The sequence below is a fragment of the Argiope bruennichi genome, chromosome X1, assembly GCF_947563725.1.
Source record: "Argiope bruennichi chromosome X1, qqArgBrue1.1, whole genome shotgun sequence".
In the NCBI taxonomy this organism is placed as follows: Eukaryota; Metazoa; Arthropoda; class Arachnida; order Araneae; family Araneidae; genus Argiope; species Argiope bruennichi.
The window spans coordinates 32855109-32879054 of NC_079162.1; the positions used below are offsets into that span (position 1 = coordinate 32855109).

A 23946-nucleotide genomic window follows, 5' to 3' on the forward strand; every position below is an offset into this window, starting at 1 on the left:
CAAAGACGTAAAGAGAAGATGGAAATGAATTTACAAGCAAGAGAAGCACTAGTCGGTCTGCAGTCCATGAAACCCCTTTTTATACTCAATTGGTCGATAGATTTTAAGAGCAAAAGCATCTGTTTCTCACTTTTAACTTTGAGTATCAGAGCTGCTGCTCGACTAGATTCTAAAGAAAGATCCAGAAAAGCTTCTAAAATTTTTGGAATATTTATAGAAAATGTATTCAGTGTGTTTAAACTTAAAAGTAAGTATTTTTATGTATGAATTATTTGATATTAATTTTTGGATGAACATTATGAAGTAACTACTTAAAGAGGGAAGTGTGTTGAAGAATAGAGGGGGGGGATCTGATGCTTTTATTTCATAAATTATCACTTCAACTTTCATAGAATTTTCTATATACTACACAAGGAGGAATTTATAGGCCGATTATTTGACATTTTTTAAATGCAGCATATTTCAACTGAAAAATATGATTTTAAATTTTGAACATTTTGGGTTTTTACTGGTAAAAAACTGCAAAAAATTTTAAAACTTTTTTTTTTTTTTTGCTGAAACACTGCTAAGTTTTCATATAACGAATTACTATTGCCAGTTATAAATATTATTTGAACTATCATCTTGATTTGTAATACATGACTTAATGACTTATTGTTTTTGTCTGCATATAATTCGTTGCGATTTTGATTATATTTTAAAAACATTTATTTCCGTCGAAATAGCATGAAATTCTATATAAAATGAGGAAGTGACATTCAGTATATCCTTCCGAATGAGATTTATAATAAAATACCACTATACAGCATATTCATTAAATTTTATTAATTTCTTATTAGAGAAACAGTTAAATTTGAAGTAGAAATAGACAATGCTAGTATCTTAGTCAAACTGCATTTCCTGATTTTTGAGCTAACATTTAAAAATTCGTTGTTCCTTGAAATTTATTCTTAAGAGTGTCTTCATGTTAAGTTAGTGCACAAGAGCTGTGTAAAAAGTTTGGACAAAAGAAATATTTTTCATGTAACGTAATTAGGACCCAAATCCTCTTCAAGGATTTCAAGGAATATTTTTTCCTCTGTCCCTCCCGCACACAAAAAAAAGTTTGAAAGTATTAATGTAGTTGAAAACATTCAGAAGTCTTAAGGAGCCATTTATGGGAAATAGGAAGGTTGACGAACAACAGTAAATACATGTTGCCTATAAATTTTGAATCAGATACCATGAATGTGGAGAATCATTGTTGTGGTGCAACTTCCAGTCTAATGGTTTTTTGCACTGATTTGCATCATAAAGTCGGAATTTATTTTGTCACGTCATGTTTTTATCAGATTTTTCACTGTTAAAACAATAATTGCATTCCAGGCGGCTTGTGTTCACCCAGGACGCTATTCATTCTGCACGAATGCACGGACAATTTTGAATCGCTTAAACCATTTCTGAATTTGTGTTACTCCTATAGTATCGTCTCCAAACACCTGCAGAATTTTATGAATTCTTTCGCTTTGAAAGAATTTAGTGCCAATATATTTGCCCATTTCTATCTACCATTATGAGAGAAATTAAGGTATCCGAGGAATTCGTAACTTATCAACGAATTCAACTTATTCAACGGCCATCATGTAACGACTGGTATTCTTGGACACAGAGGGGGGGGGTGAAGGTCAAGCATGCGCATTCAATTATCTCCTTCCTTTATGCACATAGTCGCCATCCTAGCATCGGTGCTAGGTAAGGTAAAATTCAAGGTAAGATCTTTTTTATATAGCTCTCGTATGATATGAACTAGATATTGAATATATAGCAGAATTTCTATGAATTATTTTTGCTTTTCGTTAAATGCTGATATGGCATGACAGTTTGGAATAGACGATTCTACCGATTCAGGTGTCGTTTTTGTCATCCGCATGCGACTCATATTTGCTTTCCAAAATAATATTTGTTGCTTCTAAACTTCAAATTAATGACTAAACTGAATTCTTACTTTAACTCCATGTTAATTAATTGAACAGTATAGTGAATGTTGGAAAGAAAGCACATCTAATTGTTAATTAATCGTCATTATTACTTTCATTTCAGATTATCGAGAGACGCATTACAACTGGTCACTCTCGTAAACAGAGTAATCATGTATCATCATTAAATCCACATGAACTTGAACATTTTGTCGAATCAATTAAAAGAGTTGAGCAAGCCATGGGAAAATTCCAGAAAGAAATTGAAGTTTGTGAACTAGATAGCTATACAAAGGTATATATATTTACATTTGTGACTGTTGCTATACAAAGGTATATATATTTACATTTGTGACTGTTGCTATACAAAGGTATATATATTTACATTTGTGACTGTTGCTATACAAAGGTATATATATTTACATTTGTGACTGTTGCTATACAAAGGTATATATATTTACATTTGCGACTAGTTTATGGTCACATTTTAAATTATATATTTCTCAATCAAAAATATAAACGTTTCATATAATGCAAATATTCCATATATTAGCACCAGTAAACAATTTATTCCGAAATGACATGCTTAAAGCAAGACGTATTTTAATATTTAAAAATAAGCTAGGATTTTTTTTTGTAAATGGTTTAGCAAAAAAAAAAAAAGCCTGAAAAAAAGAATGAATTTAAAATTCATGCTATTCTTCACTCATTAAAGAAAATTAACATGAAAGTAAAAAGAAAACGATGAAACTCTTTTTTTCATAAAATTTCCAAAAGGAATAGAAAACGGGTTGAGTTTTAAAAACAAAAATATGAAATCAACCATTCATAACTCTAGCTTTGAGTCGGACTGAGCTGATTTTCGATGTATATAAAAAAAAAATGAAATTTTCGAGGAGAGTTTCATCATTATCATGACAATGAATTGTGATGCAGTCAGTCAATACACACCATTTTTCAGTATTAAAATTTTTTATCTCAGTTTTCAGTATTAATTTATTAAATTTAACTTATATCATTGGCGCATTTGCCTTTATCCCACTTGTCGAAAAAGGAAATAAATGTGTATGAGGTAAAAATTTGGATGTTTATATTGTTGTCATTCATTTTTACCCGATTGCCAAGGGATGATTTAGGTCAATTTTGCCAAAGATGATACTCAAGGGCATTGAATGTTTGCATGATAAGAGCTTGTTATTAATAGTGTGGATATCATTATTTTTCACGTTACTACGCATTTTTTGTTGATCTTTCTGTAAAACTCGTATATTTTAATTTATTGTAATACTTTCAGCATGTCATTTTAGAATAAATTGCTTTCTAATCCCTAAAGTAAAGCTTTCAAGCAACTCGTTGCCATTTAAATATAATAAAAGAATTGTGTTTCTGTTACTTCCAGATATATTTAAAATTCAAGCAAAATATTTTATTTTCTACTGACTTTAAACTTACTAAATATTTTTGTAAAGTAACTGTAAAAGTAAAGCTCTTGGATAATTTTGAATACTATCATAAGTTAAGCTTAAAAGTTATTTAAGTAATTGAGCTCATAATTTGTCTCTTTGGCAACAGCTTCCTAGACATGAATTAATATTAAATACCTGTTATAGGTATTTAGGAAATTAATGAAAGTTGTTACTATCATTAAAGAAACTACTCATTTAAATTTTAGATTCATAGAAGATATGCTTGAGTAAGTATTTGAATATTGCCTTATTTTTTTACCAAAAAAAAGCAATGTTTTGTTTAATTATTTCTGTGGTTATTGCATTAGCCTTAATTTTGTAATGTGTTTCAATAATTTATATATATTATTTTTATTTTGCTAAGCACTGAAACTAAATTTATGAAAAATTTTTTAATATTTTTTTAAATTCAAATTAAAATGAAAGTTTTTTTAATAAGAAAGACAAATATTTGATCCCAATGCAAAATGATAGACTGTTAATAACAAAATTTACCTTAGTTTGAAGAATGGCCGCTCCAGAAAGGTTTATTTAAAATCAACATTACTGATAACTATCACACTCTGTATTCAGTATGTAAAGGCAGCAATGCAGAATTGAAACTTTCAGTAGCACATTCATTGCACTATGTACTAAGCCGAATGTGATCTATTAATATTTGGAGACGAAACCGCAACCGCCTCCGAAGTTTGTGGTCTCCCTAAAGACCCTTGACCTTAGAGATTGCTGAAGAAGGTGTTATCTGTACCTTCAACAATGAGCGCACTCCATTTATATTTTTCAAAATTTTGCTGTTTAAATAAGATATGCTGATATAGGGACATGCTTTGCAATTTGCCCAATGACCTTTTCAGGTAAATAATGTCTGAAAAATGATAAAAAGAAGAAATTGTTATCAAGGTTTTTATTAGTAAAATAGCATTATAACTAAGACGTTTTATCATCAGTCATGAAATTTCTTTTACATCTGTGAGTTGTTCTAACATGCGATTCCTACATTTATGGCCGTAACGCATATCATAAGCTTTGTGCAAAAGGCCCTTTCTGTGAATGGGAGCTGTCTCTTTCTTTCTCTCTCTCTCTGCCACTTTAAAGACACGGGAATAGATATTGTAAAAGAAACTTACCCCTTCTGAGATTATGCTCCCTACAACTCTGGCTATTGACAAATCTTAGAATTTCCACCTTCTTTCAAAGCTAGTCGAGACCGGGTACACAGAAACTGCTTGAATTGAGCGAAATAAATGCAATCTCTGTCTTCGGTTTTCTTAGGAACACTACTCCATGATGGAAAAATTCTATGAACATCGAGGATCAGTCCTGGCAATATATTAAAATCCGAGACATTGTTTTGGAGAGGGTGGGAGGTATTTGTTGATGGAATGATTGACATTTATTATTCGGATTCATTTTAGATTCTATATAAGGATAATATTACATGTTGAATCCTCATTTATATCTCCTTAAACGAGGATTTTACATGTTGGGATTCTTTCAGACCATCGTACGGAGAATTCCACTGATATCGTTAGATTTCCAATTCAAGCGGTTGCAGTGCCTGATAATGTTAACCCAAGTAGCGCATATAAAATTGTAAAATGTGAAAAACTATATTGCGCGTTATCATTGTACAATATTAAAATAGTGCAAAATGTATGGTTTTACTTTTAGTACAATATAGTTTCCCTAGATTATTATTTCCCATATTTATAACTGATATTATTTTTAATGTTTTCTAGCTTTTGCTATCCTTGCTTCACTGTATGAAACAGGGCAGTAAATTCGTTTTTGTTCCCCTCCTTTCAAGAAGTTACATTTCTGTAACTCCTTTATCTTTCCAATTATTCTTCTGTAAGATTATTGAAATTTCTCGAAAATAAGCAGTGTAACTCAAATTGTTCTCTGAGTCCATTCATTAATACAATGGCAAAGAAACACAAAATCAAGGCGCCTTCCCATATATCCCCATTGATAAGGTGTTTTATCCAAACTTCATTACATCATTGCACCGAAATTTTATTTTGAGCTTCCCAAGTTTTAAATAAGGCTTTAAATAGTTTTCTTAACAGTTACCAAAAGCTGCAAATCTTAATTAGTATGCATTATATAGGATGACTCAAAAACTTTGACCGCGACTTTTATTCCTTCAATATTGATCGTAGACATATACTGTAAATTATAAAATTACGTAAAAAAGGTGCAAAATGTTATGAAATCGATTAAAATTTTCAGGGGATTAAACTTTAAAAATTACAAAATTTAAATTTTTGTACGGACAAAATACAAAAAATTGTACTTACAAAAAAAATTTCTACTGAGTAAAATGTGCCCAAACCTCAAATAAGGTCATGTACAAAATTTCAGAATTTTATCATGAAAATTCTCAAAGATATGTTAAAAAAAAGTTCGAGAAGGATCAATCACAAATTAAAATGCAAATGTTTACAGCTTCAGTGCAGATGATGCGACGCAGGAATGCATCTTAAGAAAATTAAATATGCTTCATATCTTTAGTTTTAAATACAAATTTTAAAATCTATGCTTCCTGAAAAATACTTTAAAATTTTATATCATGAATTACAGAATATAATTTAAAAGTAGCAGAGTCTGAGAACTTGTAAAAATCTTATGTAATCTTTTCTTTATTTTATTATTTCTACACATTTTTAATACTTTTGAGCCAATAAATAGTAAAATTATTATTTATTTATTCAGTCATTGCTTTCTTTGTTAATTTGTGTACGACCTCTAAATCACGATCATCCGACAGGATTTTTTTTTTTTTTTTTCTCTTTTACGAACTCATATCCAAGCATCGAAAAGTGGTTTAAGTCAGCATTTATGTAGTTTCATATCTTTTGAGATAAAATGCTGAAATTCGTAGAGAATGCGGCACATTTTACTCATTGGGAATTTTTTTTGTACGGGGTCCGTATAAAAATTGAAATTTTGTATTTTTTAAAGTTTTATAACCTGAAAACTTTAATTGATTTCATATCAATTTGCACCTTTTACGCAACTTTGTATTTTACAGTATATGTCTACGATCAAAATTTCAGGAATAAAAACCTTGTCAAGGTTTTTGAGACACCCTGTATAATACCGTAAGTTTATTGGAAATCAAAGTTTAACAAAAATTGTTCGCCCATTTGTATAATGTAACTGAATGTCTTGGAATCGAAGAGTAATTATAACACATATTTATGAATTTTTAAACTTGTAGTCTGCGAATGTAAAATTCCATTCTAATCCATTTAAGTAAATTAACTACTTTTATGCATTAGAATTATATTCTGAAACTTAAAAAATAGTTTAGAGGAAGATAATAGGCGATGCTCAATTGCATTAAATTAGTTTCTAAAATTTTATTATTTCAAGAATATAATTATTTTTAATTTCAAATTATTATTTTTAGGCGAGAAACATGACGAATTTCTTTTAAATTCAAGGAATCCACCAAGCAAACAGGAATGTGAATTCAAAATTCTTTTAATTTTCTTTAAACATCAATAATTTTGTTGAAAATCTTGCCTAAACGTTGGAAAGAATATGTAGGAGAAAAAAGTGCAGTCATAAACATTCACAAAAATATATTTATTCCGAAAAGAAACAGAAATTACCTCAAAAAATCATTCTCTTTTAAAGAAAAATTAAATTTTGCCTTTTGAATGTTGAGTAATATGATTTTTTTTAACACTTCTTCACATTTTAAGTTCTGTTTAAAAGAAACATATATCGACATACAATTCATTTGTTCTTTCAATATTCTGTACACCCTTCCCAGTCACAAGATGATGACTGTAAAGGTATATATATATAACAAAGTTCCAAAATACTGGAATATATTATACTAGCCGCCTGTGGCGACCAGCCGGTTCACCAATCTTAATGCTCGTTAAAATTTTAATAATTAAATATTTCATGTAGCTCTTATTTTAATAGCTTCTTCATCAAAATATTTTAAAGCTACAAATTTTGATAGTCATATAATTCATTCATAATATTATAAAGGCCTTCAACCATAACGTAATATGTATCTCTCTAATTTTCTTTCAGCTTCCGTAGAATTTATGCTTTAAATTAAAGTGGAAATGGTTAAATTGCAATTAATATAAGGAAATTTTTTACAGAAACGAAGCATATTTTTTAAAAAATATGAGTACTGAAAACAGAGTCCCTGAGTATTTAAACTAAACCTTATGGGCACTAAAGAATATTTTTCTTAATTTATGTAATATCTCAAGAAGTTTTCTACAAAATTTTCTCAGATTCATCATGAACAGATCAATTAATTAACAATGTTTAGTTTTAAATTCATGAAACTAAGAAAATAAACAGAATCGTTTAAAATAATCGGTCGGAAACAGGTTAAGCCTTCATAACGTCCGTATCCGTTGTCAACAGTCAGAACACAATGCGCATGCGTGAATTTTCAATGCCAGTTATGGTAACGCAAATGCGTATATTTTTCTACGCCAGTTGGGTTAACGCTATCCAGATTAGAAATTTTTAATTTCCATTATTCTGTTTTATTTTAATTCAAAAGTACTTCAGAATGAATCTGAAAGATCGATTAATTAACAATTTTAAATTTTAAATGCATCAAACATTAAGAAAATAAACAGATTGGTTTGAAATAATCGGCCGAAAAATGTTAAGCCTAGCCTCATTACTGTTGGGGAAAAAAAAAAACTGAAGCCTTACTCATTTGGCGGTGGGGAAAATGAAAAGAATTTTAGGCGGGAAAGTTAGTTTTCAATTAATAGTTAAAATTGTAATTAAAAATTCAAAAAAAAGGAACCCCAGGTGCACATTCCCGACCTCCAAGGTATACATGCACCAAATTTGGTAGCTGTAGGTCAAACGGTCTGGCCTGTAGAGCGCCAACACACACACGTTGAGATTTATATAAGTATAGATAAATTCTATTTTTTATTCATGCATTTATCTTGCATGATTTTTCATCTCTATTTTTGCCTGAAAAAAAAATTACATGAAAAATAAGTTTTGTGTATTAGAAACCTTCCCCAACTGTAAATAAAACTTTTACATTGAATATACTATTTGAAACAAGGCATTAAATTACATTGTTTTTAACAAAAACAATACAATCCATTTTTAATATATTATTAATAAAAAATAATAAAGCATTTTGGCATCTCCACTCTAATAATCATAAATTGACTTCGCGACCCGCCCAAAGGCTGGCGGAAAAAACTGAATGATAGGACCGCCGCGACAGCAACACTGGCAGGAATTGTGGTTGAGTCCTACAGGGTGTGTAGCGTTATGGAAAGTGCTTAAATTTGAAAATCATTTTTAAGCATCTTAAAAGTGCTTAATTCTTAATAAAAGTTCTTAAAATTGCTTAATTTTCTCAAGAATTGCAAAAAAGAAAAAAAAGGAGTGAACAACACGTATTAAAAAAAAATTCAATATCTTTTTTTCACCACCTCCTCTTCAACAATGTGCATTGTTGTTCATTGAAATATTAGGAAGGTTAACCCGAAGAGGCAATAGGAAATGCGTTCTGTATCATACTTGTTGCGACTTCGATCTTACGGAGGATTCAAAGCTAGTGAAGAATTTGTTTTAGTTTTCTTTGATAAATATATGTTTAACCTTTTTATGTGTTTGTACTTTTTATGTATGTGCAAATTTGATCATTATTTTCGTTAATATTTCGTTTTAGAGCAATCTCTTGTACAGCGTATTAAAGGGATTTACTATACTATGTATAATGCATTCTTACTCATTGCGTAAAATCTTATTCTTACTCATTCTTCTTACGCATTCTTACTCATTTCGAATATGATGAAATTTTTAATTAGAAGCCATAGATTTTCAATTATCGTAATTTTTTTCATAGTTTTTTTTCTTCTTATTATTATTATTAATGTTCTCTTCCATTTGAAAATTTTTATTTGTTGGACCAATTTCGACAAATTTCAGGTTTTTTATATTTAAAAAAATCTACTAGATCTGGTACTTAAAATTTCAAGAAAGAATTTTTAAAGAAATATTTTCAAAACTAGTATTCTTTAGGGTTCAGATTCTATTATAAGACTTTTGCTATTTCACTTTTTGTAACTCATACAGGTATGTATATATATTGTTTCGCATTGAAATCTCTCTACTGTTAGAGGTTTGTTCTGATTGGCAAAGCAAAGCGCAGTAGAAATGATTAGAGTTAGGAATGTGAAATGTGGCAGGAAGTTACTTCTGGGATATTAGAAATTCACTTATTTTTTGGGAATTTTTATTAGAAGTTTAATTAAGAAATAAAAACATGATTTAAACATGTTTCCACCATATCATCAAAGCATATTATTGTATAAAAAGTATTTTTATGCCGTTTTAAAAGTTTAAAAAGGTTGTTTGAATGCTAATTTCACTTAAATGAAGGCATTTTGCCCTTCTTTTTCTTTCTTTCTTTTTTTTTTTTTTTTTAGTTTTAATAATTTTTGAAAATCAATCTTGGACTTGATATATAACAATGATTTTTTAAAATAAAATTGAAAATAATGTCATTTCTTCTTTAAATTGTGGAGTCACATTAAACGTGTTGATGTTTTGATTTTTAAAAAAAAAATTGCTCTCTTTGCTTTTCCAAACCAGTACAAAATTTTGAAGCAAAATTCAAAATTTTAAAGCAGTTCGTTGAATAAGATTCTTCTCTTGATAAATATTGTTACATTTTAAGGCAGTACAGTATTTAGTCTCACAGTAGCTTCAAAAGTTAGTTTTTTTAAAAAAAATGCATTGAATGTCTTTTTTTTAAATTTTTTATTTATTATTTTTTATTTATTTATTTATTTCATTTTACTTGTAACTACCAAGCTGAGTTTTTTTTAAAATTTGTTTCCATTATTTAGGAAAGATAGCAATTGTGAAATCATTTTTACTTCTTCCTAGAATATGTAATCGCATTTTTCTTACATTTTTAAAGCTAAAGTAATAAAATTTTATTTATTTTGGCATAGAGGTTAAAAAGCAGGTTTTTCTTAAATTTTCGAATTGTTAAACATTTAAAAAAAGCCCTCAACTCTTCATCAGAAATAAGAAGCGATAAAACACGTTTTTTCAGTCTGACCATTTCTTTACACTGTTATTTTTTTCTATTGAAATATTTGATTTGATAAATTCAGTTAGAACATTGCCTTGTTCTATTGGCAGTTTCTGTTTGTTTTGCTAGTCTTATGATGGTTGCCATCCTGGTATGCTCTTAGTTTTTATGGCGGCAAATAAAATAATTTAAACTTCTAAATAGAGCGAGTTAGAGCAGGAGGAAATTTTAATTGAAATCTCAGCCATGTCGAATTTCATTTGTTGCAGCATATATAAAAATCAAATACAAAATTTTTGGTCATGCTGTGCATCTTTCTCAATGCCAATATCTAATCAGAAATGATGTATCAATCCAAATTAACTGGTAATTTGTTAAATTTAAAAGAAAAAAATGTTGAAAAAGAAGTTTGATTTTTATTGTTAATCGTACAAAAGTTTATTTAATTTTTTTGTAATGATAAAAGTATGATCATTTTTATGTCAAAACCAAATACGTTTTACAATAGATGTTTCTATAGTGTTCCAGAAATAAGTATTAAAATTATTATGTTATTGCAGAAATGTCTTAAAATTTCAAAAATATTCATTTAAAATTAATTAATTTCAAAAATTTCAATAAAATAAAGCTTTATGATAAAACAGAGAACATCCCATGCTTAGAAAATAAGCAGGCTCACATATGTATGTATGTAAAAATGTGTTAAATTTGTTTGGGTAAAGTGCTTAATTTTTCAAGCATTTTTTCACTATGCACCCTGATCACTTTCTCGCATGTAAGTAGGAAACTAGATTATATCAAATATTTCTGTTGCGCATTTTGCAACATCTGTAAATAGTTGTGTTTGAGAAGAATAAAGTGAGGTGTTTTTGATACTTTCAGTCTAATTTGATACCGATAAACCACACACATTTTGGTGCCGAAATATACTCGGGTAAGTCGTACTAAACTTGTTTGTTTAAACTTTCGATACAAACCCGAATTATAATGTCAACCGTTAAAGAGAAACTTATTTTACTTAAACGTAAACGATCAATAATTCGCGCCGCTATTACGAAACTGTTGACGAAACTGAATGATTCAACTAGTGAAAAAACTGATTTAGAATATAGCGTTGAGCGTACACAAGACAAAATAAACGAATTAACTTTGGCCGACGATAAAATCCACGAACTTCTAAACGATGTAGAATATAATGAAGACATAATAGAGTGCGAAAAATACACAGAAAATGCTCATTTAGCGATGTTTACTTATAAAATGAAAGCAAATACAAACGCCAATGAATAACGCGCTACCGCAATAGCTGACGGCATAAATTACGTATTTGCGTCTTCAAACATTACAGTAAACCTACCTACAGTAAAAATAAATACGTTTTGTGGTGACGTTGAAGAATTTCACTGCTTTTGGGAGCGTTTCTAAAATTGCATCGTCAAGAATGAAGGTTTATCACTTATTAATAAACATGTTTTTTTTACGAGGATATTTAGATGGAGAGGCAAAACGACTAGTTCATGGAATAAGTATAACTGTCGATCCATATACAACAACAAAGGATATTTTAACATCGAAATATGGCAATAAGGATAAAATAATACAAACTCATCTTGATTATTTAGAAAACCTAACACCTATTAAAAATCCATCTCCATGAGCAGTAAATGTCTTATATATCGATTGTAATAGATGATTACGAGCGTTGGGTGCCTTAGGCGAAAAAACACAATCATACGGAAGAATTTTGGCTCCAAAACTACTCCGTATGATATATGTCGCAATTGGGTTGTATACGCCAAACGTGAAAACTTGGCTGAAGGCGACATTACAAAATTGATGAAATTTTTAGCCGAGGAAGTTGAGGGAGCAGTTATTGCATATAATATTAAAGGCTTATTAGTTTCAGAATATTCTATAAAATCCCTGTTAGAAAATTTCAATGTGCGTTCTAAACCAGTTATTACAGGTTAAAAAAAAAAAAATTCACCTTTTTGCCCTTTTGGTGAAACTGCCGAACATTGGCCTCAACATTGCAACTCTGTGACGAATATAGACTCAAGCATACAGAAATTGAAGGCTACCAACAGATGTTTCCTGTGTACTAACCGTGGTCACGCCCAAAAAAATTGCTATCGTAAAGACAAATACTGCTGTCCCAAATGCAAGAAAAAACACCATTTATCAATTTGTAAAATTTCAACCGAGGAGCAGTCTGCGACTGCATCTACAAACAAAATAGATAAACTACTTAAGTCCAATTTTGTTCATTTGCAAACTGCGCGAGTTTTCATAAGGGATCCAACTGAGATTACAAAACTTACACGTTGTCTTTTGGATGGTGGAAGTCAATGTAGTTTCGTCTCTTCTGATCTTGTAAACAATTTAAAACTTCCAGTTATTTGAACCAGACCTTTGGAACTTCAAGCGTTCGAATCTCCATCTAGTTTTAGCCAAACGCAAAGACAAGTTCAATTTCAGTTATTAATCATCAGGGACAAATTTAAAGTCAACATTATTGCATTCGAAAACCTCAACAAGTATGCATCACATCCGCCTCCACCAACTGACGTTTCACGCTTCGAGAAGACTGAAGCTTGCGGACCCATATGATTCCCAGTCGAACTTACCAATTGAGATTTTAATCCGTGCAGATTTCTACTGGAATTACGTGAATTCTGAACCACCAATCAAGCTGTCGGATTCTCTGACCTTGGTCCCATCAATTTTTAAGTGTATACTTAGTGGACCTCGATCACACGCAATAGTTTCCTTCATTCCTACTGTTCATAATATTAATGTAGATACTTCAACTCAAGCATTGGGCGATGTGGTACGCGAATTCTGGAACTGAAAACGCATTGGCATACAACCAATTCAAGAGAGAAAAAAAAAAGCACTTGTAATTCTGAACTCTTGATAAACTTTCATCAATATTTTGAAATCATCGATGCTAGACGAGTAGTAAAATTACCATTGAAACCGGAAGTTCAACTTTCATCCAACAATTATGAAGTCGCAATTCGACGTTTTAATTCTTTAACAAGAAAACTACACGCAGACACAGTTTTTAAACAAGAATATTCTGAACACATGCAAGATTACATTGATAAAAATCAAGTTGAAATCGTATCGCATGAAGCATACAATAAAGAACGTTTATTTTTCTTACCCTATCATGCAGTAAAGAAAATTGCAAATGAAGAAACGAAGTGTCGTATAGTTTTCGACGCATCTTCCCATTCGCCAGGTCATCCATCTTTAAACGACGCTCTTGAAATTGGACCAAATCTACTTCCCAATATTATGGCTACGTTATTGAGATTTCGCCTTTCAAAAATAGCAATTACTTGTGAAGGAAGCCAAACATTTCTACAGCTGATACTATCAGACGAAGACAGAGACGCAACACGATTTCTTTGGTACAAGACAACGTATACTCCTGATGGAAAACTCTGCATAGAAGATGACATTGTAATTTACCGATTCACGCGTCTTCCCTTCGGACTCACTTCAAGTCCATTTTTATTATCAGCTTCTCTTTGTGAATTGGCTACCATGTACAAGCAAACGTAACCTACTGCAACTAAACACATTCAGAATAACATCTATATGGATGATTTTGTCATGGGAACATCTACAAATACTGAAGCTATAATTCTATATCAAGAAATGCAGCAACTTACATCACATATTAGCCTACCATTAGCCAAATGGACTACAAACTCTTAAGATTTTGCAAGAGATGTGGAAACAAGAAAATGTTCCTTTTAAAAATATTACGCAGGTCTTAGGGGTTAAATTCGATACGGACAGAGATGTTTTTGAAATTGATGTACACGAAAAGATTATTTGAGCATCTAAATAACACAAGTGGTTAAATGAGTTACAATGTCTGAATGATATACACATCCGAAGATGGATTTATCCTTCACATGCCATTACCATACATGTGTTTTGCGACGCTTCTTTTCTTGCATATGGTGCTTGTTTGTAGCTCCTCACACAGTTGGCAACACTACAGAGGTCAATCTCATTTGTAGTCGAAATAAATTGGCTCCAATCAAAAGTCACTCTTCCGCGACTTGAATTGCTAACCGCACTACTAGGAGTTCGCTTACTTCAATACTTTTGTAGAGAAACGAACATGAATTCTTACACAGCCATACAATGGAGTGATTATACTGTAGTTCTAAGCTGGATAAAGGGAGATCCCAAGCGTTGGAAAACATTCGTTTGCAACAGAACAATGGAAATTCTTCAATACACTACTCCAGCACAATGGCACCACTGCCCCGGTACAGACAATCCTGCGGATCATCTAACCCTTGGTACTTTCCCGTCACAACTATCGGCTTTGGTGGCACGGCCCGAAATGGCTGACACAAAATGCGGGAAATTTGGCCTACCAACGATTTGTCATCACATACACAGCCGTTAATCGAAGTGGAATTTCGAAAAACGGAGTTTCAATCTTTCTTCGTTGCAACTTTAAAACCCATTATAGATATATCTCATTATAGTTCTTACACAAAACTTCTTCGTGTGGTTGCCTGGATTCTACGTTTTGTACGAAACTGCAAGTCTCGGCCACTTATCACTCATGAATTGAATTGTAACGAAATAGAAAAATCCAAGGAATATTGCATCCAAACTGCACAGTGTCAATGCTTCCCGGCTGAAATAGATGACTTAAAAGATGGACGCCCCTTGCCAACAAAATTAAAAATTTCCTGTTTCAATCCCTTTCTCAAAGATGGCTACTTGCGCCTTGGAGGAAGACTTAAATTCTGACATATTTTCTGATACTTAACACCCTTTATTACTTTATAGAAACCACCCCTTTGTCCATCTTTTGATCCAACACACCCACATGCGCCTCCATCACTTATGTGTACGTATAGTTCTCACCGAGTTACGCGCTACCTTTTGGATACTAAAAAGACGTCAAGCTATAAAGCAGGTTCTTCACAAATGCCTACCTTGCAAGCTGTCCAAGGCGAAATGTGGAGAACAAATTGAAGCTCCTCTGCCTCCTGAAAGAGTTGTGGCGTCAGCTCCATTTACTACCACAGGAATTGATTTTTTTGGACCTGTGAATATCCGCTGTTTGTGAATAGTGCTTACATAGCACTATTTACTTGGGCAACAACACATGCATTACACATTGAACTCGTGTCACATCTTACCACTGACAAATTTCTCCTAGATCTTCAACGATTTGTTGGCCACAGAGGATTGCCCCCACGCAATCTATACTGACAATGCCACTATTTTTCATACAATAAATAAGGAACTGATCCTGTTATGGGAAGCTTTGTCATCAGCTAAGACTCAACAATATTATGCCCAAAATGGTATAACTTGGAAATTTATCGCCCCACAAGCGGGTTGGTGGGGAGGCTGATGGGAACGCCTGATAGGAATTATCAAACAATGCCTGCGAAATGCCCTCGGACGAGCACTTTTAGACGAAGAAAGTCTGACAATTGTCCTTGTTGGAATAGAAGCCACTCTTAACAACCGACCATTAGTTTACGAAGAGGGAAAAGATGACGGCTCCGCGGCCTTAACACCAGCTCATTTCTTGACAGGACGAAAACTAACGGCTATTCCATCCAGCCCGGATAATGACACAAGGCTTAAGAAAATCTACAAGCTGCAGCAGGACTTACATGACTGTTTTTGGAAAAAATGATCAAAGGAATATTTACTTAAACTGCGATCTTTTCTTCAAGTTCGTAACCAGACAATCTCGTTAACGTCCGAGTTGGCGATATTGTGTTCCTGCAAGAAGACGTCCGACCACGGCACATGTGGAAGAAGGCCAGAGTGATGGAAAGATAAAATCCTGCGAATTGAAGGTTGATGGTCGAAAGGTAACCCGCCCTGTATCTCTGGTCATCTCCCTCGAGGTTGACCTGGGTGGGGAGGATGTAGGAAACGAGATTATATCAAATATTTCTGTTGCGCAGTTGGCAACATCTCTAAATAGTTAGTTGTGTTTGAGAAGAATAAAGAGATGTGTCTTTGATACTTTCAGTCTAATTTGATACCGACAACCCACACACAATATAGTTAGAAAGCTGTCAATGTTTTCCCTATTGAAGTTAAATGAAGCTAACGAGCTTGTAATGAAACAAGAGAAAAATTAACATTTGGTTCATTTTTAAAATCAAGGTTTCAATATTTTATAGGGAGATAAAATTTTAATATGAAGTAAACTAAAATAAATCTATTATAGTCCATTCTGATGATTTCAAATATCTAGAATATATCTTATTTCAACCTTAAAAAATCTAATATGAACAACTTTTTCAAATAGAAGTGCTAGAGAAAGCATATGTATGTAGAATTTATAGTTAATTAATAGAGAATTTAAAAACACTGCATAACTTTGAAACCAACACAGTGAGGATCTTAAGAAAGTAAAATTCATAAGTTTCAACAAAAGCTAAACTTACACTTAACAAACACTGTATTTCTATCTGGGGGGGTTGACTTAGGCACATTTTTTAACACTAATCAAGGATACTAAAAGAAGCAATCAACACTTTTAAGATTTTCAAATTTGTGTTTTTTTATTTAAAATATAGCAATACCAAGTACGTACCAGAATTAAGCATTTTTATTACTATACCATTTAAAAATCTAAATATGGAAGCATATGTCCTTTATTTAAAAGGGGAGATTTTAGTCGATAATTTATCTGTTTTGTGTGATAATATAATTTCTAAATCAATGCAGCTGATAGTTTGGAAGTTATTACTTATATTATCCATGAAAATAATTATTCATTATTTTTCAAATTCTTTATATCAATAAATGCATTTAAAAAGAAATTTATGTATTTTTATGTTATTGAAATTATAATTGTTTCATAAAATTTATATTTCAAAAGTGAAAATCTGTTATTCGAATTTAAATAGTTTCTAGAAAGAATACGAAACAAATGTGTCAAAAGTTATTTATGTTCAGATAATGATCTTTATATGGGAATGTTACTTTTAGTCTTTACTAGCATTCAGAAGTTAATATACATTATTATAGATGGTAATATTTCTAATATAATTGTACAACTAAAGTTGAACATCTTTTATCTGTAAGTAAAAAGTAAAGGTCTCTCTTGATAACTTCCATCCAGCTCTTCAAATATCAACAGTACTTAAATGCACTTACCAGAAAGATTTCTGGTTTTCATTTGGGGCTGTTGAAGAATGAATACATACCTGTACAAAACTGCCAATTTTGTAATAAGATGATCTTGAATGGTGTCACAACTACACGCATTTATTTATAAAAAAAACTTTTAGTTTTGCTTTCCTAATAGAATCCTTTTAAACTAGGTTTCTGTGCTGTTTACTGTCGCATGAGCCATTCTTAGACAATAAACAGCTGCTCCGAACTAATTGTACAATACAAGAGGAGATAAGTATGATGATGATGATGCAATGCATAAATGAAAAAACTACATAAGCAACGGAAATTTGAAAACTAATGTAAAGTGTGCTAAATGCAGTTACAAAAACAAATTTTAAAAAGTTCACTAAAAAAAGTTCTTTACTAACAGCGAAGTTCAACATTGGCAGGAGTTCAAGGAAACGTGTTGACAGGTCGAGACTGTAGAAAATAGGTGTGGGTTCGTGGAAGTACGTTTCTTTGTCATTATTGAACGGAGACAGTTATTGGAAATAAACTACTCGATCTGCTGCCTATCAGAGTTTGTACTATCCGAGCCCCAAAAAGTGCTATTGCTGTTGAAATCGCCTAGTAAGATAAAAAGCGAAGCAGCCTGGTCCACTAAACTTTCGTGATCTTGTAAACTAATGACATCATTGGGCGATAAATAAATACAGAAGACTGTGGCCAACATTCGTACGTGAACTTGAACAGCCACAGTCTGCAGACATGTATGCAAACTGAGGGGTGTTCTCGGATACAGGTTGAAAATGAAAATGTAGACACCCCCAGAATTCTGAGGTGCTGTGTCTGTATCTTTCCGAACACAGTTTTAGCCACGCATTTTAATGAGAATGTTGTGTGTCAAGAAGATTTCTTAAACATCGAAACAGATTGGATGAAATTTGTTGAAAATGGATTTGACAGACATACAGACATTATTCCGCGTTTGTTTGTCTGACTTGGGAAAGTTTGAAGCGTGAAGATTCATCAAAATCTGTAGTTCGAATTTTTTAATATTACTGCAATTTTTGTTTGTTTATCTTCTTTTATGATAATGTAAAAAAGAATGAATTCAACTTTTAGGAATACTATATCTAATTACTTATTAAAATACTATATCTAATTAGGAATTACTATATCTAAATTCGAAAAAGATGCCGTTTTTTATATGTCATGCACTTTCTTCATAACTTGGCAGAATAGTTGGGGGCGAGGATGCTTTAATTTTAATTTAATTTTAATTTTCTTGAACTTTTATGTTTTAAAACTCTAATTGAAATTATTTTTCTATTTTAACTGTATGAATTTTGCTTTCAAAAATTACTTTTGTAAAAACATATTTAGTACTAATATTCAAACTTTTAAGAAGTGATTTTATTTTAAATAACTATTCACCAAAGTAAGTATAAGTCACTAAAAACAATAATTATAATTGTATTATCCTTTGATGAACAATCCAAATTTAATTTCGCAAAGTTTGTAAATAAAATATCATTCAATACTCAAATTTGATAAAAATTATTATTTGTTTTAGCTGTTGTTTTATTTTGTTATAAGATTTAAATAATGTGAGGAAAATTTATTTCCAGTATCAGTGCGATACATTTTATCTGAAATTATATTATTAATTGTCCATTTTCTATAATCGCTGACCGTTCGATCGTCCAATTCTTACTAGACCGATACCATAAAAATAATTATCCCCAATAATTATTTTAAATTAAATTAGCTATGATTAGTGTAATTCTAAAATAAAATATAAAATAGCTTTATTTAAATATAAAAATAAATGTGTGTTATACTGAAGCTACATTAAAAAATAATGCTTACTATCCTCCCGTCGGATATGTTTTGCCGCCTTGTCAGAAAATTTCTGCCCCTCCCTATTAACTGCAAAATCGGATAGATGGAAAAGTACTAACTGCTGATTTTTCACCGATTTTCTCAATTTAAGAAGATTAAATTTTTTGAAAAACAATGAAGCCCGTCGAGCTAAAATCTTCATTTCGATGTAATATATATGCAGTAGGATCCCAATTTATCGAATTTCGCGATTTTTTTTCTTTTTTCTGATTAAAATGAAAACAAAAACTCCTATTTAACAATTAATAAATCCCGAATTAACTATGTAAAAACCCTTTCTTTGGCGAGGGGTTTCTTTTGTATGAGCGGTAGAGACAGTGATCACACCATTTTAGTCCCAAAATTTTTATTCACAGGTTCATAAGGGACACAGCACAGATTACGACACAAAATTATGAAAATATTACAAGAAACAACATCACGATCTAGCAGAGCGACCTTCCTCTGCTGTCTCTCAGCCATTTCTCTCTCTCTCCTTCTTTCTCCTCCCCCACTTCCGTTAGGCAAGCGGGGTTACTCTCAGGGGTGAGAAGGGTTGCCAAAATTGGCATGTCTTACACGCCCCACCTAAGCATAAAATTAGCCCACAGTGGCTGATTTTATTACATTCATGAATAATATATAAATATACAAAAACACTATAACCTACTTACAAAATCAAAAACAAATAAATTCAAAATGATAAAAACTAATATAACATGTATACTGGTTTCGTACATATGCAAATATCAAAAATACAGACATAACTTTTTTTTTTGTACAAGTGATGAATTATTTCAGTCGTGATAGAGCGTCCGCACCTCGATGCTGTACACCAGGTCTAAGTGTGATGGAATGATTCCACCTTTGTAGAGCTAGAGCCCAACGGGTTAGCTTTGGACTTTTAGGAGTGGTTTGGTTCAGATATTTAAGAGGATTGTGATCAGATATGATCTCCACCTTAGCACCATAAATCCACTTATCGAATTTATTCAGACCATATAGCACTGCCCAAGCCTCTTTCTCAATGCTTGCCCAGTTCTTTTGTGCAGCGTTGAATTTTTGGCTGGCAAAAGCTATTGGTTTGTAAGACCCGTCAGCATCTTGCTGAGTTAAACAGCATCCTACACCATGATCAGATGCATCACAGTGTATCTGGAATGGCAAGTTGGCATCAGGGATAGCAAGACTAGTAACCTCACAGAGTAATTCTTTCAGTTTCTCAAACGAGTTTTGTTCTTCTTCCCCCCAACTTACCTTGTTTGGCTTATTCTTCTTGGTTAATTCCTTGAGTGGAGTGGATATTTCCGCAAATTTTGGTATATATGTGCGGTAAAATCCCATTAATCCTAATACGGACCTGACCTCTTTTTTAGTGGTAGGTCTAGCTAATTTCTGTATTGCTAGAATTTTGTCTTTATCCGGACCATGTCTACCTCCACCTATAATATGGCCTAAATATTTTATTTGTTTGGTGGCGAAAGTACATTTATCCAGCCGTACAGAAAATCCTAATTCATCTAATTCTGTCAGTATAAGTTTTAAATGAAACAGATGCTCTTTAAAAGATCTAGAATAAATGACTACATCATCCATGTACGCCTGCGCATACTCTGAATGAGATTTCAAGGCACGGTTCATTTCACGTTGAAAAGTACCAGATGCTCCCGCCAGACCGAAAGGCATGGTCTTCCACTGGTACACAGCATTATGCGTAGCAAACGCCGTCAACCGTTTACTTTCCTCGTCCATTTTTATTTGCCAATATCCCTTTAAAAGATCTAAGCTACTTAACCAATGGCCTGACCCTGCAGTGAATATCAGTTCTTGCAAATCTTTCATGGGAAAGACTGGAACTTTGGTGACTGCATTTAATGCTCTAAAATCAATGCACATTCTCATTGAAGAATCCTTTTTAGCAACGCAAACAATCGGATGAGCAATTTCGGATACCGAAGGTTCTATCAAGTCTAATTCTAAAAGTTCTTGAACTTGACGTTCAACTTCCTTTCTGTATGCAATAGGAACACTATAACAATGAGGCTTTTTCTATACCGTATTGGGCAATAGTTCAATTTTATGAGTGCCAACCGCAGCTGGTTGCACGGGTTTAGTAAAGATGCGTTTAAATTTAACGATTAAATTTTTAAGAGTTTCTAACTGAGAATTGTCTACATGTTTAATTTCAAGATTATCAAGAATTTCGAAAAATTTAGATTCTTTGGTAGCGGTTGGTAAAGTTTCAACATGCCCGAATTCTTTTTCTTCCTCAAAAATGACATTTATAGAGTTAGAACTAGCTATGTAATGTTTTAACTTATTTTGATGAATGTGCTTGGTAGAACCATCCGACATTTTAACTGAAAAAGAATGGGGATTACGTTTCTCAACGATAGTTGCAGGACCTTGCCATCTGGCAAATAATTTATTAGTCGAATCAGGTATTAATACTATCACCTGATCTCCGACTTTGTACACTCGGTTAGACGATCTTAAATTGTGATAATACGCCGCATTTTCCTGTTGTACTGCTGAAACAAGCTTAGCCTGCTCTGCAGCCTTCTCTAGTTTTGATTTTAAATTTTCCAGGTATTTGGAAACGGAAGTACTATTTAATTGTACATTATTAAATTTTCCTGTCCAAGTAGATTTTAGGATAGACAAAGAACCTTGTGGTGGTCTACCATAGAGTAACTGAAATGGCGACACACCTGTAGTTGAATGAGGTATTTCTCTGTACGCCCACAGCACATAAGGAATTTGTAAATGCCATCCCCTACCTTCTTCCCTGACTACATTATGCAACATGTTTTTTAAAGTTCTATTAAACCTCTCCACCAACCCATTTGATTGTGGATATCCAGGGGTAGAGAATCTTGGACTGCTCCCTATTCGTTTTTCAAACTCTTTAGTCAGTTCTGCCGTGAAATTGGTCCCGTTATCAGACGCGATAACATTAGGAATACCTGTCCTTGAAAATATACTTAACAAAGCTTCACATGTTGCCTTAGCATTCAGACTAGTCAACGGTATGGCTTCGCCCCACCTAGTATGTTGATCAACCAGACATAATATGTATTTATGTCCTTTCGCACTAGGAGGGTCAATTGGACCTATCAGGTCTACATTCACTACCTGAAATGGTAATTCAGGCCTCACGACAGGCGTAATTGGCGTTCTGTCACTAGTTTTAACAGTCTGAGTGAGTTGACACTCTTTACATGAGTCGCAAAATTTTTTGACATCCGTCCGCATACCTTCCCAGAAGAAAGAGTACTTGATTCGTTCTAGAGTCTTTTTAGAACCCATATGACAACTAAACACTGAGGTATGAGCAAGTCTGAGTACCTCACCGCGTCTACACTTTGGAATTACCAGTTGCCCAATACTCTCCCCGAGTATTTTGTCTCTGTGAAACAGATAAAAGTCTACCTCATAGTAGTTACTTTTGCCTTCTTTAGCATGCTTCCAAGCCGTTGCTAATTCGACACACTGTTCCTGCTCAGAGCGAAAAGTATCAGCGACCATGCTTCCCTTAACCGTCTCAGTGGTTACTTTCTCATCCTTATTATTAACCGTTCCCACTTCATTCCCACATGAAGTAATTTCACTTTGAGTTTTCTCAAAGATAATGCTATCCTGTGCTTTCTCCTGCAGATCACCCCTCAATTCCTGAGAGTTCCGAGCCAGTAAATTTCCTTCACTCCGGGCCCCTCCCAACGTGTTTAGAATATCCGGTGGAAGCAACACATCCTCCACCAAAACATCTGCTAAAGCACATAAAACTTGCTGATGCACCACATTAACTTGGCCACCAGTAGCAAGACTTAACGGAACGTACACTAAAGGACATTTAACCGCCGGACCAAAAATACCCTTCAAATATATCGTAGAAGCACCTTCAACTGAAACTTCAGGAACTAAGTCCCTTTTGACAACTGTAATTTCCGTGCCAGAATCCACTAATGCTTTGGCTAGTTTCCCAGCTACACTGACAGATACCTTTGCCAATTTACAAAGTTTGTCTTCAATAGCATGCCTAGGAATTACTTTACCGAGTAAATCCACCCTAGCAGCTACTGTTTCCCCTTTTGATTCTGCTTCTGCACCCTCAGCGGAAACCTTGTTTACCTTAATCTTTTTATAGTCTGCTCCCTTAATTTTCGGACAATCTCGTCTAAAATGTTTATCGGAGCCACAAGTGTAACAAGTTAGCTTTCTAACTTCTGTGATTTTTGATTTTTCAAAATTTTTCTTAGGGCAAAAATTACTATTATCGGTCTTCTTCTCATTGAACTGTTGTTTTCCCCAATTACCCTGAAAACCTCTTTCATCATAATCATTTCTTTTGGCTCTCACTGACCCGTCATAGGATTTACCCTTGGATGCATAGAATACATCACAACGTTTACCCATTTCCTTTGGCTTAAACCAACTT

The 23946-nt window shown here is 32.7% G+C and overlaps 1 protein-coding gene across 5 annotated transcripts in view; it reads left to right on the forward strand.

Annotated features, from left to right (window-relative positions):
* LOC129958114 (sialic acid synthase-like) overlaps positions 1 to 23946 on the forward strand; it is a 121637-nt gene that overhangs the window by 32167 nt on the left and 65524 nt on the right. For 4 of the 5 annotated variants that reach the window (XM_056070308.1, XM_056070305.1, XM_056070310.1 and 1 more), the window contains exon 7: positions 2080 to 2250. In XM_056070308.1, the coding sequence (XP_055926283.1) occupies positions 2080 to 2250 (171 nt within the window). Of the gene's footprint in view, positions 1 to 2079; positions 2251 to 6836; positions 7082 to 23946 lie in introns of those variants that run through there. The other variant, XM_056070309.1, reaches the window with a different exon arrangement.